Source organism: Xyrauchen texanus, chromosome 35 (assembly GCF_025860055.1).
Source record: "Xyrauchen texanus isolate HMW12.3.18 chromosome 35, RBS_HiC_50CHRs, whole genome shotgun sequence".
NCBI lineage: Eukaryota > Metazoa > Chordata > Actinopteri > Cypriniformes > Catostomidae > Xyrauchen > Xyrauchen texanus.
The window spans coordinates 13,713,054-13,729,460 of NC_068310.1; the positions used below are offsets into that span (position 1 = coordinate 13,713,054).

Sequence of the window (16,407 nt, forward strand, 5' to 3'; positions counted from 1 at the left end):
CTAGGCCTATATAAACACGACTGCACATGCAGTCAGACTCACTTCAGAAGCTCTAGTGTAATGGTTCCTTTTGGCTCTGCCTCCACACTCTTGCCCCAGAACTTGAGTTTGGGGTAGATGGAGCCATGGAACATGAAGTCTCCGCTCAGACTCTCTGTGTGGAAAGCACTGACTGGCGGATGGTGACTCACCTGTTCTGAGATGAGTCTAAAACTCTGATCCTCTCTGAGAGAAAGAGAGAGAGAAGCCGACAAGAGCAGAGGAAGGAAATATGGAGAAGTAGCAGAAGTGAAGTTGCATAAGTGACAATTACTAACCCTGTTTAATGACATCCTCAAATGCCATCAGTGTAACTTCTGTTATTAATCAGTGTCAGGGCATTGTCTTTACCGTGTGAGTTCGTAAGTCTCTCCTAAAAGTGGGTTGAAAGGTTTTCCAGTTCTGTCCCACTGAGAGGCAACTGCAGACACAGCAAAGGCAGCAACCATCTGAGGAGAATGACAAAAGAAACATACAACACGAATGGGTGTGACATCATTTAGAAAGAAATATGTCTAAAAAGAAAGGGGTTTTTGAGTTTGTTTCTGTGATTCATAACAGCTCATCAGGGCAAACTTTCATAAAAACTTTGTACCGGCTGCTAAACACAATTTTTCTGCTATTGGTCATCAGTAGGTGTGACCTCAAGCCCCACCTACTTTGAGACAGCCAATTCCCATTCAGTCAGTTAAGATCAGTCAACATGAACACACCGGCATGCACAGTTATTCGCAAGCTGGTGGAAACTTACCTACATCTGTATTATCGTTCGCTTAGAGACTTTTCCCAAAAACATGTCATGCGATTTTTTTTGTTTAAGGAATCAAAACTACTCAAATACTCAAATTACCTGCAGTGAAAGGCATTCAAACATTTGCCCAAAGAAAGATATGCCTATCATCTTTCTTTTGTCTGTATTCTACCCATTAGCACTCTTTTATACATCCATCTTTGCAATAGTATCAGTGTAATCCTAAATTTCAATAACAAAGTGTAATTAGCATATTTTATGGCTCTGTATAGCGTTAGCACATTAGCACCATGAATGCACAAGGTAGACATTACAAAGTACATATTATCTATAGCATATATACACTCACCTAAAGGATTATTAGGAACACCTGTTCAATTTCTCATTAATGCAATTATCTAATCAACCAATCACATGGCAGTTGCTTCAATGCATTTAGGGGTGTGGTCCTGGTCAGACAATCTCCTGAACTCCAAACTGAATGTCAGAATGGGAAAGAAAGGTGATTTAAGCAATTTTGAGCGTTGCATGGTTGTTGGTGCCAGACGGGCCGGTCTGAGTATTTCACAATCTGCTCAGTTACTGGGATTTTCACGCACAACCATTTCTAGGGTTTACAAAGAATGGTGTGAAAAGGGAAAAACATCCAGTATGCGGCAGTCCTGTGGGCTGAAAATGCCTTGTTGATGCTAGAGGTCAGAGGAGAATGGGCCGACTGATTCAAGCTGATAGAAGAGCAACTTTGCCTGAAATAACCACTCGTTACAACCGAGGTATGCAGCAAAGCATTTGTGAAGCCACAACACGCACAACCTTGAGGCGGATGGGCTACAACAGCAGAAGACCCCACCGGGTAGCACTCATCTCCACTACAAATAGGAAAAAGAGGCTACAATTTGCAAGAGCTCACCAAAATTGGACAGTTGAAGACTGGAAAAATGTTGCCTGGTCTGATGAGTCTCGATTTCTGTTGAGACATTCAGATGGTAGAGTCAGAATTTGGCGTAAATAGAATGAGAACATGGATCCATCATGCCTTGTTACCACTGTGCAGGCTGGTGGTGGTGGTGTAATGGTGTGGGGGATGTTTTCTTGGCACACTTTAGGCCCCTTAGTGCCAATTGGGCATCGTTTAAATGCCACGGCCTACCTGAGCATTGTTTCTGACCATGTCCATCCCTTTATGGCCACCATGTACCCATCCTCTGATGGCTACTTCCAGCAGGATAATGCACCATGTCACAAAGCTCGAATCATTTCAAATTGGTTTCTTGAACATGACAATGAGTTCACTGTACTAAAATGGCCCCCACAGTCACCAGATCTCAACCCAATAGAGCATCTTTGGGATGTGGTGGAACGGGAGCTTTGTGCCCTGGATGTGCATCCCACAAATCTCCATCAACTGCAAGATGCTATCCTATCAATATGGGCCAACATTTCTAAAGAATGCTTTCAGCACCTTGTTGACTCAATGCCACGTAGAATTAAGGCAGTTCTGAAGGCGAAAGGGGGTCAAACACAGTATTAGTATGGTGTTCCTAATAATCCTTTAGGTGAGTGTATTTTACTTGAAATCATCAGATTATTTTAAAACAGCTTTTTTTCCTGATATCGTCTCATAGAATGATTTTTTTATTATATTAGTTGATGTTTTACTTGGTGTCTAAATGGCTCCCCCAGCATCATGGCAGGTGTCTGAATGATTGCAAACAGTTTGACGTTGGTCAGCTGTTTCAAACTTTTTTCTTTCTTTGAGCGTAGAACGAATAAGCACTTGTTGTTGTGTGCTGGGGCCTTTAGGGATAGCATACAGTCAGTGAGTCATTATCACAAAATAAACCTCTCTGCTTAGTACCAAACTTGCCAAATAAATGAATAAAATGGACCTGACATTTTGACTTGCATTGAAATTATGCTATTATACGAGAAGGAAGAGGCCATGGAGACTCCAGAAACACTGAATTCAAATTCCGGTTTGCACTGTGTAGAGTTGTGATCTACATGTTGCAGTACATTTTATGATAATGACCTTCTGATTGCTCATAAGCCCGTTTTACACACAACTAGTCAAATAAGTGAATGGACACAAAATATTGATTGGAGTTGAAATTATTAGCCTGCTTATAGAAATGAATGCCACAATTTGCCAATCAGTAACCGGTATTCCAAAGAGCAGTGTAATAATAGGAAACAATCTTCAGAATTAAATATTAGCGTATTACTTCCAGTAGTATTCAAAAAATGAAAAGAATAGCATGTTAGACAAATCAAACAGTACTTTGCTACACTGTATCACCTCACTTCATTTCTTATTTAACTCAGCTAATTACCAATGAAATTGCTTTCAGATCATTCGTGACACTGGAAATGTGCAGTCAAAGAGTGCACTGCATCATGGGATGCAGAAACCCATGTAGTGTGCTCTGCTTGTATAATACACTTTCAGCAAATGTAGTAGGTCATCCAGGAATTTCATGCATGCAGCAAATAAGCGTATAATGTGCGTATAATGGTAGATGCAATTCCAAACATATCAAAAGTGACAAAATATCCACACAGGTGGATATTCATCAACTGTCTTAATCAAAATGTGCTTATTCAACATTTGGTGTAGACTCACCTGCATCCTCTCTATAGAGTCAGTCTGTGAGCAGGCTTTCTGGATGAGGTATATGTGCTCCATATACTCTGAGATTCTCTGTAGAAAGCTCAAGGGCTCGTTGAACACGATGGGCATTGTGATCTTGGACAGCTCCTAGATCACAGCACCGTAGAACAGGCTCAGCAGGATCTAACTTAAGTACTAGAAGTACTGTACGAAACACGTCTGACATTGATTTAGTAACAATAATAAAGTACTATATATAATTCATCCTCACCAGTCCAATACATTTCTTGAGGATGCTCCATATGCTAAAATTATTTCTGGAGAACATGGGGGCAGGAAGAGATGACCTAATATGGCAGAGAAACACTGTATTATTTTCACAAACATGCACAAAATCCATTCCCTATGTACAGGAGGTAAAGAGTACACTTGTAGTGCTACACAGGGATGTATAGATTAAGATGAAAGAAAAAATTAAAGGTAATCAAGACGGCGGACGACAAGAATCTAGAGATAGCAAGACGAAGGATAGAGTGAGTGAGAAAGATTAAGAAAAGAGACAATGAATAAAAGGAGGGAGGATGTGGGTCACAGCCCTGGAATCTGGCCGTACCTGCGTTTCTTGATTCCGTTCTCCTGAGGAACTGCTCCATTGTTCTGCGGAGCACTGTCAAACACTACAGCATCTTTAAAACTGGCTTCTGATGTGCCTTCACACGACTCATCCGAATCCAAGCCTGGGACGTACAACATAGTATACACAACAACCAAATCTCACTCAGAGATAGACACTGATACATGCTGTAGAGCAGGGGTGCCCACACTTTTGTGTGATGATCTACTTTTAAATGACCAACTCAATAAGATCTACCAACTAAAAAAAACAGTTTCATTTAAAATAAGAAAATGCTTGTTGGGATTACTGCATGTATCCCTACATGGAATTCATCTTCTAATTAATAAAAAAATATATAATAATGTTCAATGTTGATATCATTCAGTTTTAACACTAAACCCAAAACACCTACAGCACAATAGATTACAATAGCCAGGGCATACCTTATTTCGATGACTTGCACTGAATGAAATCAGACAGTTTTGCCTAATCCGGGCAGTAGCATGGCAATTTCGCGCTCTGTTCTCAGAAATCCTTGGAAGGCACGCATGCGCAAACTTAGTTGTCATGGCAACTGAATAAAAAAAACCTCGCCTGGTCAATATTTACTCGTCAAGTGCAAGTCAGACAGAAACTAAAAGAAGGAAAGACATTATATTTATTTTTATTAAAATTGAACGAAAGTACATTTAAATTTTACCATCTACCAGCATTGCCTTTGCGATCGACTGGTAGATTGCGATCGACGTATTGTGCACCCCTGCTGTAGAGCATGTGTTAACATACTGAGAGTTCATGTGAAGCATGCAAATTCAAAGTTCAATTAATATATGCACTCAATTAAAATAACATTGTGCGTTCCACTCGAAATGTCACTTTTTACGGTGAGATGAAAATAATTTAAGAAAAGTTTATAATTTGTGAGTAATAATGACCCAACAGCTTACAGCTCACTTTTTGTATGATTCAAACCACCAATCTTCTGGTTAACAACTTTTAGCCTTTTTGCCCGACCAATACATAAAGTAGAAGCTAGGCATCTGACAGTATTCGTTAATGTGGAATATCACGGCAATTGCACAATATTGTTAATCATGGGCACTTAAAAATACCATAAATAATTCTAGATTACATTTCAGCTAAATTGTTTAGATTTTTCTGATCACACAGTTTTTTTTCCATCAATGATTCAAGATTCACAACACTGCATGTTTGTGGCATAACTGACACATGCACACTCTGATCTAAGGAAAACCAATGTGGACGAGAAGCATGGCTGAGGAGGAACACTGCCAACTTTATCTGCCTTCTAAAAGGGTTTGGTCTGAAGGGTGCAAATATTTTGGGTTTCATAAAAATGCAGAATAAATTTTGGTTGAAGATGGTATCACTGTGTAAAACGTGTCAGAAAAGTGGCTGCAAAACACGGGAATACCTCCAACAAGTTCGCTAACCTGCGGTACAGGTAATTTGTGTCCAACTGTTTTTCCAATCTGTTTCTGAAATGTTGCCAGAAGATGCCACAGAGCAAGTATAATATCTGATCTAATGAGGGCCGAAATGGAAGAGATGCCCATACGCCGCCAGTCTCCTCATTACTGGGAGCGCACATTCTCAAAACTGTCCTGGTGGATTGTTAGGACCCACTTAAATGACTAGCTGTGGGTTAAACACTTCCGAAAGTCAAACGCTATTTTCAATTGTGTGCCAAGATCTGTTCTTTCCTTTGGCCAGTCACATCAAGCTGTCGCACACTCATAACACGTGCACGAATGGTCAAAACGCGTTGTCGCTATGCAAGTAAACTTTTTCTTTCACCCTAATGCGCATTTTAACTAATGCAAAACTCTAGAAAATCCACCTCCAACTAGCGCATTAAATCTTAAGCAAATTTTGAGAGTTTATTCACATATTAAGATTTTTCATTCAGGATTTCTTATGCGTAATTTCAAAATGTGCATAAAAATAGCTGAATGGAAACCCAGCTAGTGAGAAACTTACAATGGAAGTGAATGGGGGTCAATTTTTTAATGTTAAAATACCAACATTTTCTAAATTATAGCCAGAAGGCAAAAACAATGTGTGTAAACATGATTTTTGTGTAATAAAATCACTTACTAACCTTTTCTGTGTAAAGTTATAGCCAATTTTACAATTTCGTTGCCATGATAATGTAGTCAAAAAACTTTTTTTTTTAAAGAAAAGGATGGATGAGTTGAAGTACATTTTTTGTGGTAATCAACATGGTCACAAATGCTGTCGATTGAACTTAACTTGAATTGAACCCGGAACATCCCTTTAAACTCAAGTTAACAACACTTGTATGTTTGCCATACAGTGTGACTGAACTTGTTGTTATTAAATGTGTAGCTTTAAGCTTCTAGCTATATATTAGCAACTGGCTTGCTATCCAACAAAAAACATGCATACTATTGTTATAGCCTATTAGTTATTCAATTATTATAATTTTTATTTGAATGTTCAGTTCTTTTCAAAGTTCTTTGTTATCTGTTAATTTAAAGGGCTAGTTTTGGATCGAAAAAAGTAATTAAACGTGTTTATTAAGAGAACAATAACGTTTATCTTTTATCCCATTTGTTTTTAATGTTATTCAATACCATGATAATACCATATACAGAGATAAAAGCTTCAGCAATTTATTGTGATGTGATAGTGTCATATGCAGAATTGAATATGTTCATGTACTGAGAAACATCAATTCACTGCCCTTTCCTAATAGCACAGTGCAATTTTCCATCAGCTAATGTCATTACCACTACCATGTGCTCAAACTTAGTGCTTGATATTTGCCATTAATACTTGTATCAATAGCCAGCAAGTGCAATTTAAGCTTTTAATGAGCTTTTCTATGACGCCAATAAAACAATTTAGCATAATATGCGACTGTTTCACATTTCGTACCACCTGATACGAGTGATTCAGCCGATTTCAGGCTTCAAGTACCCAGCACAATGACCTGCCAAAGTCCTTATCACCTTGTTTATTATTCATTACTTATTCGTTATAATCTCCAGTCGCAGGAACAACAGGAGTCATCAGACCATCGGAACACAGCACTTTATAATTGAATCCATCAACAGACCAACGAAAGCAGACACCAGAATCGTGTGCCGCGTCACGGCTGCTCTGCCATAACAAAAACACACTGCCCCAAGCCAGAGTCCACAGGGCTCAAAACACTCACTATAGGTGACAAACGGCATCATCCTCAGAAAACATGCTTAATAATCAGTTGCTGTGTGTGAATTCAATCACAGCAGCCTATGAATTTTTTCATGACACGAGACACCTCTAAGCAAGCTTCGGTCACCAAAAGTACTTTCCAAATGACTTATGATCAAATATATAGTTGTTCAACCAACTACTTTCTTAGGTGTTACATTTTAAAGTTATGTTTTTGGTATTTAACATCCATCTAAGCTGTTGGCCAATCAAAATATACAGCATTTAAGTAGAAACAATGTTATGCAAGCACTAGATTTGGACATGTCTTGTTGCATTACTACTTCCATATACTGCATGCAAAACCAGCATTTTTCAACTTTCGGACACAATCTTGAGCAGTGCTACATTAAAGGTCACAGCAGATCACAGAATAAGCCTCAATAACCAACATGTGTCATTTGAGAAGGCATTTAATGATGATCATTACCCCCTCACCTGTGACGGCATCATAGAACTCGTCCTCATAGTTCATTGTAGAAAATGCAGGGCCAATACGGAGTCTCTAGTGCATGGTCTCTCGCTTTCCTTCTCTATACTAATGCTTTCACTTCCTTAGGAGAGGTACACCTGTGAAGAGAAAGTCACAACGTCAAAATTGTACTTATGAAAATGATAACAACTCTACAGACCTCTTCAATACAATTCTATGAGATCAATATAAAAATGTGTAACTGGAAAGCAGACAGGCCCTTTAAGATTCCATTAGCCACATGACATATGCAGGAAAACAAGTGCTCGGATTCACCTGATCCTCCAATGATGTTAATGTCCAAGTTCATTCTTGCACTCATTCATTTGACATGTTTCACTGAAACTAACCGGCTGCACTTGAAATGAGAGGTGGAGCCACTGTGGGTCTCCACCTATGGGCTGGTTTGCAAGAACAATTCTGATATAGGAATGAACTTTGGACTCTACATCCAAAATGTGTAACCTGCCATTGACAGAGAGATCTGGACACGGCTCACAGTACGGGCTTATCTCATCATTCTAGACAAGACTCGAGGGAACACTTTTGGCACAGTTAAAGTATTAAGAACCGGTACTTTATTTAAAAGTATATTTAAAAATATTTATTTTTTTTTCACTATTTTTGGTTCAATTTGCTATTTAACAACAGTGCTGCCCCGCTACTGAATCTACAGCAACAAACACAGCCTGCAGAAAGCTCGGGAGAATTACAACACCAGTGGGGCCGTGATGATTATGAAATTTGGTTGACGATTGATTGTCAAACAAATAATTGCCATTAAGATGATTTATTGTCAATTTAAGGCCTATGACAATTAACGGCCTCTTTTAGGGCTTTCACCATTTAAAATTATTAATAATTGTCATATTAATCGTCATATTTCTTAAGGTGCATGTGTGCTTCAAGCACATTAAGAAGTCATTTTTACAAATTTAACTTAAAATATAAAAATAAATAAATACAATTGGGATGTATGATTTCCTTTTAAGGCATTAAAATCTGATGAATGACATCAAAATATTTTTATATTGTTCATTTTTCAATATAAAAATTCAGATCAGACTTTACATTAAAATATGATTGGAATTTGAAGTGCACAATAATCATGTTTATCTAAAAAAAAAAAAAAAAATGTGCATAGATCAAATAACCACAATCAGAAGTTTATTATAATTATTTATTTTTTTTATCCCATTTTTCTCCCAATTTGGAATGCCCAATTCACACTACTAAGTAGGCCCTCGTGGTGGTGCGGTTACTCGACTCAATCTAGGTGGTGGAGGACAAGTCACAATTGCCTCTGAAACAGTCAGTCTGTGCATCTTATCACGTGTCTCGTTGTGCATGACACCGCGGAGACTCAAAGCATGTTGAGACTCTCCGCGATCCACACACAACTTAGCACATGCCCCATTGAGAGCGAGAACCCCTAACCATGACCAAGAGGTGGTTACCTCATGTGACTCTACACTCCCTAGTAACCAGCCAATTTGGTTGCTTAGGAGACCTGGCTGGAGTCACTCAGCATGCCCTGAATTCGAACTCGCGACTCCAGGGGTGGTAGTTAACGTCAATACTCGCTGAGCTACCCAAGCCCCACAATCAGAAGATTATTTTATAATTATTACAGGCCTAAACACCAGTCATTTAAACATTTCTACACATCCCCACCACATGCAGGTTTATTTATTAAATATGTTGGCTAATTTGATGAAGCCATCAGCTACCAATAGGAGTACTCTCAGCTCTGTTTAACATATTTTATCAAACCATTCGACAGAATTACACATATTTTCTCCCAAATCAACTGGGAAAGTACAGAAAGATTCCATCTGGACCTAGCAACCAGCAAAGATGAATTAAGTAATACCAAGGATTTCAAATTCACCAGAGTACAAGTCTTTGTTCTTCGGTCATCTGTTCTTAGCCATCTCAGTAAATCCTCAAGAACAATTTGAGCAATACAAACACAGCTTTAACTTGTCATCCAAAGAAGTGTGATGAAGGTGAGGCTCCAAAGTCAATGAGACAACTCACTAGTAAGTCAGAGAACAGTAAATAAAGCAGTTATCCAAAGCATGGTTCCAACCTCCAGGTAGGTTGCTTAAATTCAAATAGCTGTTTAATGATGAACCTTATCAGACCGTGTCTTTAGTCAAATACTACCAACTTCTACACAGCTTTGATCATTCATTAGAGGTGCTTTCCAAATAAAACACCACTTTAACGTTTGTTCACTTGATCAAACTTCAAGCATTACATTTGTTATATAACTCATCCTCTTCAGAAAGTCTGGTATTTTAAAGTTCCTTTAAAAATACATTTATATGTATGAACCAAATCATTGTATGTGCAGCACAAGTTTCAAATAGGCCCTTTAAATAAACACACACACACACACACACATTTCTAATTGGTTTCTGATGACCCAAACCATGTGACGCTTGGTTTCCTTCAAGGAAAGTGCAGTGCAGGTCAAGGTTATGTATGTGTTTTAAGGAGCAAATGTCAGGGGTCAAGCCCCACGGATGGCTCATGAGTAAATCAACAAGTAGAAAATGTGTATAACTGCACCGTGAAAGACCACTTTCAGCTGTCTGTCACAGTTGGTCAGACCAACTCTTAACATTAAACAACTACGAAAACACGAAGGCTGTTGGGTTTCAATGCAGAAAAGGGATGTTAATATATAGGATATCTTATCTCAAAGGTATATTTAACCCAAAAGTGAACATTCTAGTACCATTTTCTCACCCTCATGTTGTTGCTCAGATGCACAACCCTTCAACTCAATCTGATTATTGATTACAATTACATATTATATATGATGCACTTTCACCTACTGGGGAAAACAAGTGTTCTGTAGTTAGTTGAAATATTAAAATCACAAAAGAAGTCTCGTCTATACCCCCGAGAGCCATGTTGTGCTACAGTAATGATGTCTGATCTAGGAACAGCATTCCCGGGAGCAAGCAGGGTGGAATCACACAACCAAGTGATTGCGGGCGCTGTGGCAACTGATAATCAGGTGCAATGTGTCTGGGTGATAAATAAAGACTCAGGTGTTGTGCTATGTACACACCGGCCTCATACAGGTCCTGTGCGTTTGAGTAGAATCCTGTTCGGCTGAAACAAGTGGGTAGAAATTAGGGCTGCACAATTAATCGAAAAACTAAAAATCGCAATTACGGTGGTCACGATTATGCAAAAGTGAAAACTGACGATTATGCAATTTAAATCTACTGTTGTGTTAATGGCTTCCATTTAGAACGTGTTTTTTCTAACCAATCCCAGACGTGAGCATTGAGCAATGAAATGACAATGGCCAATCAGAGATGCAGTGAGTCTACAGTCCAATCAGTCATGACAATCAATCCTTAAGTGCAAGTTTTACATTGTCTGAAGTCCAGATGCTTGCTTACAGAATTTTTAATCTGTTTGAAAATTAGTGCTAAAGAAACATAATCTGACACTCAAAAAAATGTAGAGCAAAGGAGAGCAATTTTTAATTATTTTTGTTTACCATAGGTAAAAACTAGAACGATCCAGACCGTTAGAATCAACGTACAGACAGTGTCCCCACGTGCCCTCTGTCTCCCTCTCTCTCTCCCTCTCCCTCTCGCACCGTGTTGGCCTATTCCTTTGCCTATTTTTTTGTTGTTGTTGTTTTCCCCTCCGGTCTCCTCCCAGGTCGAGGAAGGCAGGGAGGACCTGACGGGGTGCAAAGCACACCCCTCCCCAGGGAAAGAGAGAGAGGGACGGGGGGGTGTATGTCATGCTGGTGCACCCCGGCCTGAGAAAACGCCAGGAGAAGTGTGGAGCGGAGGGGGGCGGGGCCGGGCTTGAATGTTGCACGCCCAGTGCCCAATCGGCCTGATGGGGTGCGTGAGGGATAAAGGCAGCCGGTGACGACGGTTCGAGAGAGAGAGAATTACGGGCATGTCCGTCAGGTGTGTTTATGTTTGTGTGTTTAAGTTTTCATTAAACATTATTTATATTGACAAGTTGGTTGTCGCCTCCTCCTTGCCCATCTTAACCCCCTTACAATTGTGTCGTTTAAACAGTTATATTTATTATGTGAGTGCAGAACTCTGTGTCAGTGAGTTTAACTGCAGTGCTCAAACAGTGAGTGACAGCTTCAGTCATTATAATGGGAGAGTTTGAATATTGTTGCATTGCTCAATTTTTGTGTACAATTTATTAAAAATGAATGACATTTGTATTTATGTATTGAACAGCTATAAAGTAGCTTGTTTTGGATGTTTTGGACATAGAAAAATTATTGAACGTCATATTTCATTATATATATTATATATACTAAATAACCTTTAGTAACATTAACAAACATTATTATTACAGTATGCAATGCTTAAGAGACTGTAGCACAGCCCATAACCTGCTGTTCTGAAGAACTGGAAGCTCGGTTGCCTGATTAGTGACGTCACAGTAATTTCATCAAACAATCGTCAATTTTTGTCATAATCGTGCAGCCCTAGTAGAAATTATGATATGGAAGATGGATTAAGAAAAATAACAACATACATCACATAAACATAAAGCAGACATATGTATAAGATTAACCCTCAGCACTTAAGAAAGAAGGTTGGTGGGTGAGTGAGTGATACAAGCAAAAATGTATATTGCGGTATTCTAAATTATTCTTAATTTTTGGACAATAACAATATACACGATCAGCCACAACATTAAAATCACCTGCCTAATATTGTGTAGGTCCCCCTCGTGCCGCCAAAACAGAGCTCACCACAATTGTACAGAGCAGTTATCAGAGTTACTTCGCCAGTCTAGCCATTCTCTGTTGACCGCTCTCATCAACAAGGCATTTCTGTCCACAAAACTGATGCTCACTGGATGTTTTTTGTTTTTGGCACCATTCAGATTAAATTCTAGTTAAAGAAATACTCAAACCAGCCCGTTTGAACTGACAAAGTCTACGGTAACTCAGATAACTGCTCTGTACAGTTGTGGTAAGAAGAATATCATCTCAGAATGATATTCAGAATGATATTCTGAGATGCAGGTTAGCGCTGTTTTGGCGGCTCGAGGGGGACCTACACAATATTAGGCAGGTGATTTTAATGTTGTGGCTGATTGGTGTATAGATCACAATATACAATTTTTTAGGGAAAGTGATTCAAAAACAGCTTATAAAAAGTTCCTTATTTTAATCCATTTTATCTGTTAAGACACTATTTTATTTGGTACACAGATGCCAGCTTCACTGATGGACACAGCATTACAAAGAGTGAAATTTGCCCAGTGCTGCTTAAGCATCATGGAATACATGCTGTTTGCAATTCACATGCAGTACTACAGGAAGCCCAGTCCGCCGCCTAAAAGGGCATGTTTGCCTGAAATGTAACTGTAGGTAAACACACAAACACCCACAAGGTTTCAGAACCGGAATGAATCACAAACGCTGCATTACAAACTCAGTTTCACACACCCTTGGAATGTCGTCTGTTTGGAAGAGGTTCATGAACATACCTGACAACAAGACACGAGTCAGCAAGCCAAGGCGGTATTAGAAATCTCCAAACACATTACTGTATGGAATGTGCCCCGATACCCATCAACAGGCATGCCCCAAGCTACACACATAACACCTCAGGAGTGGAAATCAAATGATAACTGGTCATCGGTCCATGTGATCAAGCCGCCGTACATTACTGTTTACATTCACCTGCTTTAATGCACGTAATGAGTGCAGTACCATGACAGACATGGCTTTATATAGGCGATATTGCAAGCTTGACACACAATTTATAAAATAACCCTGTCCTGGAATTCTGACAGTTATGTCAAACTGGGAAATTTGGAGCAAAAAACTGTTTCGACCATTTTACAATCACTGAGGAACATGCTACACCTGAAGCGAAGCTCTGCACACTCAACATCTGACTCATGTACATGTAACAGCAACTAGGTTGAAAAAGATAAACAAATAAAATAAAGATTCAGCATTTGACACTCTGTCTCAAAACCCAGAGAGCTACCAAACAAAGTTTGAACGCAAGAGTTTGTAGGCAGCACATTAGTTTTTGAGAGTGGTCTTTGCATGCCCAAAATTGCTGTCTAGGTAGGCAGATCACTTTGTGTTTAGAGTCTGTAAACAGACGCTAACGGGCTAAAGCTCCAATAGCTAACTGACAAACTTATTGAGCAAAGGTTGAACTCAAGAGCTTGATGTCCACTGGAAAACGGTACTTTAAAGCTTTTGTTAAACATGTGCATAAGTTCAATGCGCTAAATATAAAAATGACACCCGGGTACCTGTGATGATGTCTGGATTTCTCTTCTCCTCTCGGGCAGTGATGATGCTGCCGAAGGCCTGACACACAGCCGGAAAGGACCGATATGAGCGATTTGATTGACGTTGATGTTGGCCAATTACATTGAGGGAATTTCGTCGCCTGACGGGTTACGTCAGCGTAAGAAAATGTGCATTGTAGTTGAACAATGTTTCTATGATTGCTGCTTTTGCATACTAAAATGAACAAAATTAATATGATTAAATTATATTACATTACTTAAAGTTTTTAAGTTTACATATCAGTTCTAAATAATTTATAAATAAATGAAAACCAAACAGCATAGTTTTCAAATGTTACAATCTGTTCTGTGAGCCACCATTTAGGCTCTTATAGTTTCATTTGAGTCAACTGTTCATTTCAAGAAACAACCCTAAACAAAAACCCAGTGAATTCATAAGATTGAGTATGAAACTGACAAAAAGGAAGTGCCCTGAAATGCATAAAATACATAATGTGATACAATTAATGTTATCCAGATAAATCTTCAATGAGATAAGTCTCTGCTTTCTGTTCACCTAAAGCCACACATATTCATCCATCAGCCAGTCAGCTGTCAGCAATAAAACACAGTGGCAGAGGCAAATTATAAACCTCCCTGTCATTTTGTAGCAGGGTGAAAAGTGGTAACAATTCTAGGGGCCCAAAGCTACATGGGGGCTCAAAACAAATTCAAAACTGTATTTCTTTAATAGGTAAGGGGCCCAGAGCAATATACATTGAAGGGGCACAGAATTTCTTGCTACAGCCTTTGTTCCAGCAGTGTTGTTCCAACAGTTCTCGGAGGACCACAGAGTGGGACCGCAGTGCAAATACAGTAAAAGGGACTCTTTCATCCATCATTTCATACGCCAGTTACACCCACTGACCCTGTATAACATGTCTCTGTTTTCTGCATGCATTGAAAGAACTGTCCTCTTATCATTAATGAATGGAGTCCTTCTCATTATGTGAAAATTGTCTCATTTTTATTATGGTCCAAGCAAAGGTGAACCCTAGAAGCAAATATGAATCATGATAGCGAGATTTGGCACAGACCTTTATAATATATTTTATGCTTTCAGGCAAGGTTCAGTTATTTGTTCAGTTTTATGACCCTTTTTTTTCTATGCTTCACCCTCATAATGATAACCAAATATTCTTGAACCAACTACGTTGTACTTACTGAATTTTACCAATAGATGGCTCTAGTGGTTAAATTAACAGACAAGATGACTGTTGACACTCTTTTGGATGTTCTAAACTTTTTTTGACAAATAATATCAAGTCTGGTTGAGATTGCAAAATAAGTAATTGCTTTATATACACCAAAATCTTCAGAAATATTGTGTGCTGTGCCATTGAAATAACAAATGTAACTGTAAAATATACTGTAAAATGTTGATTTACCCAGTTATATCATCTTAGTTTTAGTTTTACACCTATAATCAACACAGAAACGGATATTCCAAAGTTCCAGGGACCTGAAATATTAATGGTGACCTTTTCCTTGTGATACTTATAACAAACTGAGTGACTTTTGTAATGTATGCTATTTGAGTAAAACTCTGGGTTCATCCCTTAATTGCCCAGAGTCAGATGGAAATTAACTTAGACATATAATGTATATAAAGTGTATGTTTTGAAATGATGCACTAGTCACCATTTATTTTTTTATTTTTTTCCACCACTTTAAATCAACTTATTGATTTCACTAATTAATTCCCTGTGGTGTGGAATGCATAGTAATTATAATAGGCTACAGTAAGAAATATGCTGTTTAAAGTAGTTTTTGACTAAATTTAGCGTGTCCTCGCAGGATACTGCTGTCATACTGCAAGAACGTTCAAGGTAGTAGACTATTTTTTCACATACCAGAGGATATTTGTACTAAGTGCAAATGTAGCAATAGTAAGTGTAAATAGCAACAAAAAGCATTTTGTTTACAATAAGTGCAAATAGCGTTAGATAATTTTTAATAGGGGCATCACTACTGCGTGTTTATTGTGTTTATTTAGAGTCCCACAGACACCCAACATTAAGCCTTACCCCTAACCCTAACCTTACCTTAGAAAAATTAACCATGGTTTTACTACAGTAACCATAGTATCACCATGGTATTTTGTAGTAAAATCACAGTAGCCATAAAATTAAACATGGTTACTATATTACCAGCATATTGTTGTAGTAACAACATGGTAAATTGCATTAAACTATGGTTTCTGCTACAATACTACAATATTACTATTGTAAAAACATGGTTAATATTACCCAGATTAAACCTTTCTCTCTACTCCCTGACTTCACTGTGTCCAAATCACTGCGAGGAAATCAACCTTTATGTACATTTTTATCTATTATTAT

The 16,407-nt window shown here is 38.5% G+C and overlaps 1 protein-coding gene across 2 annotated transcripts in view; it reads right to left on the reverse strand.

Moving 5' to 3' along the window:
* Positions 1-14,099, reverse strand: part of LOC127629014 (oxysterol-binding protein-related protein 2-like) — a 28,221-nt gene extending 14,122 nt beyond the window's left edge. The window contains exons 1-7 of one of the 2 annotated variants that reach the window (XM_052106023.1): positions 14,027-14,099; positions 7,699-7,830; positions 4,015-4,138; positions 3,673-3,748; positions 3,414-3,548; positions 391-488; positions 43-225 (exon numbers count right to left, since the gene is read on the reverse strand). In XM_052106023.1, the coding sequence (XP_051961983.1) occupies positions 43-225; positions 391-488; positions 3,414-3,548; positions 3,673-3,748; positions 4,015-4,138; positions 7,699-7,735 (653 nt within the window). In that variant the 5' untranslated portion in view covers positions 7,736-7,830; positions 14,027-14,099. Of the gene's footprint in view, positions 1-42; positions 226-390; positions 489-3,413; positions 3,549-3,672; positions 3,749-4,014; positions 4,139-7,698; positions 7,831-8,008; positions 8,118-14,026 lie in introns of those variants that run through there. The other variant, XM_052106022.1, reaches the window with a different exon arrangement.
* Positions 14,100-16,407: the final 2,308 nt, after the last annotated feature.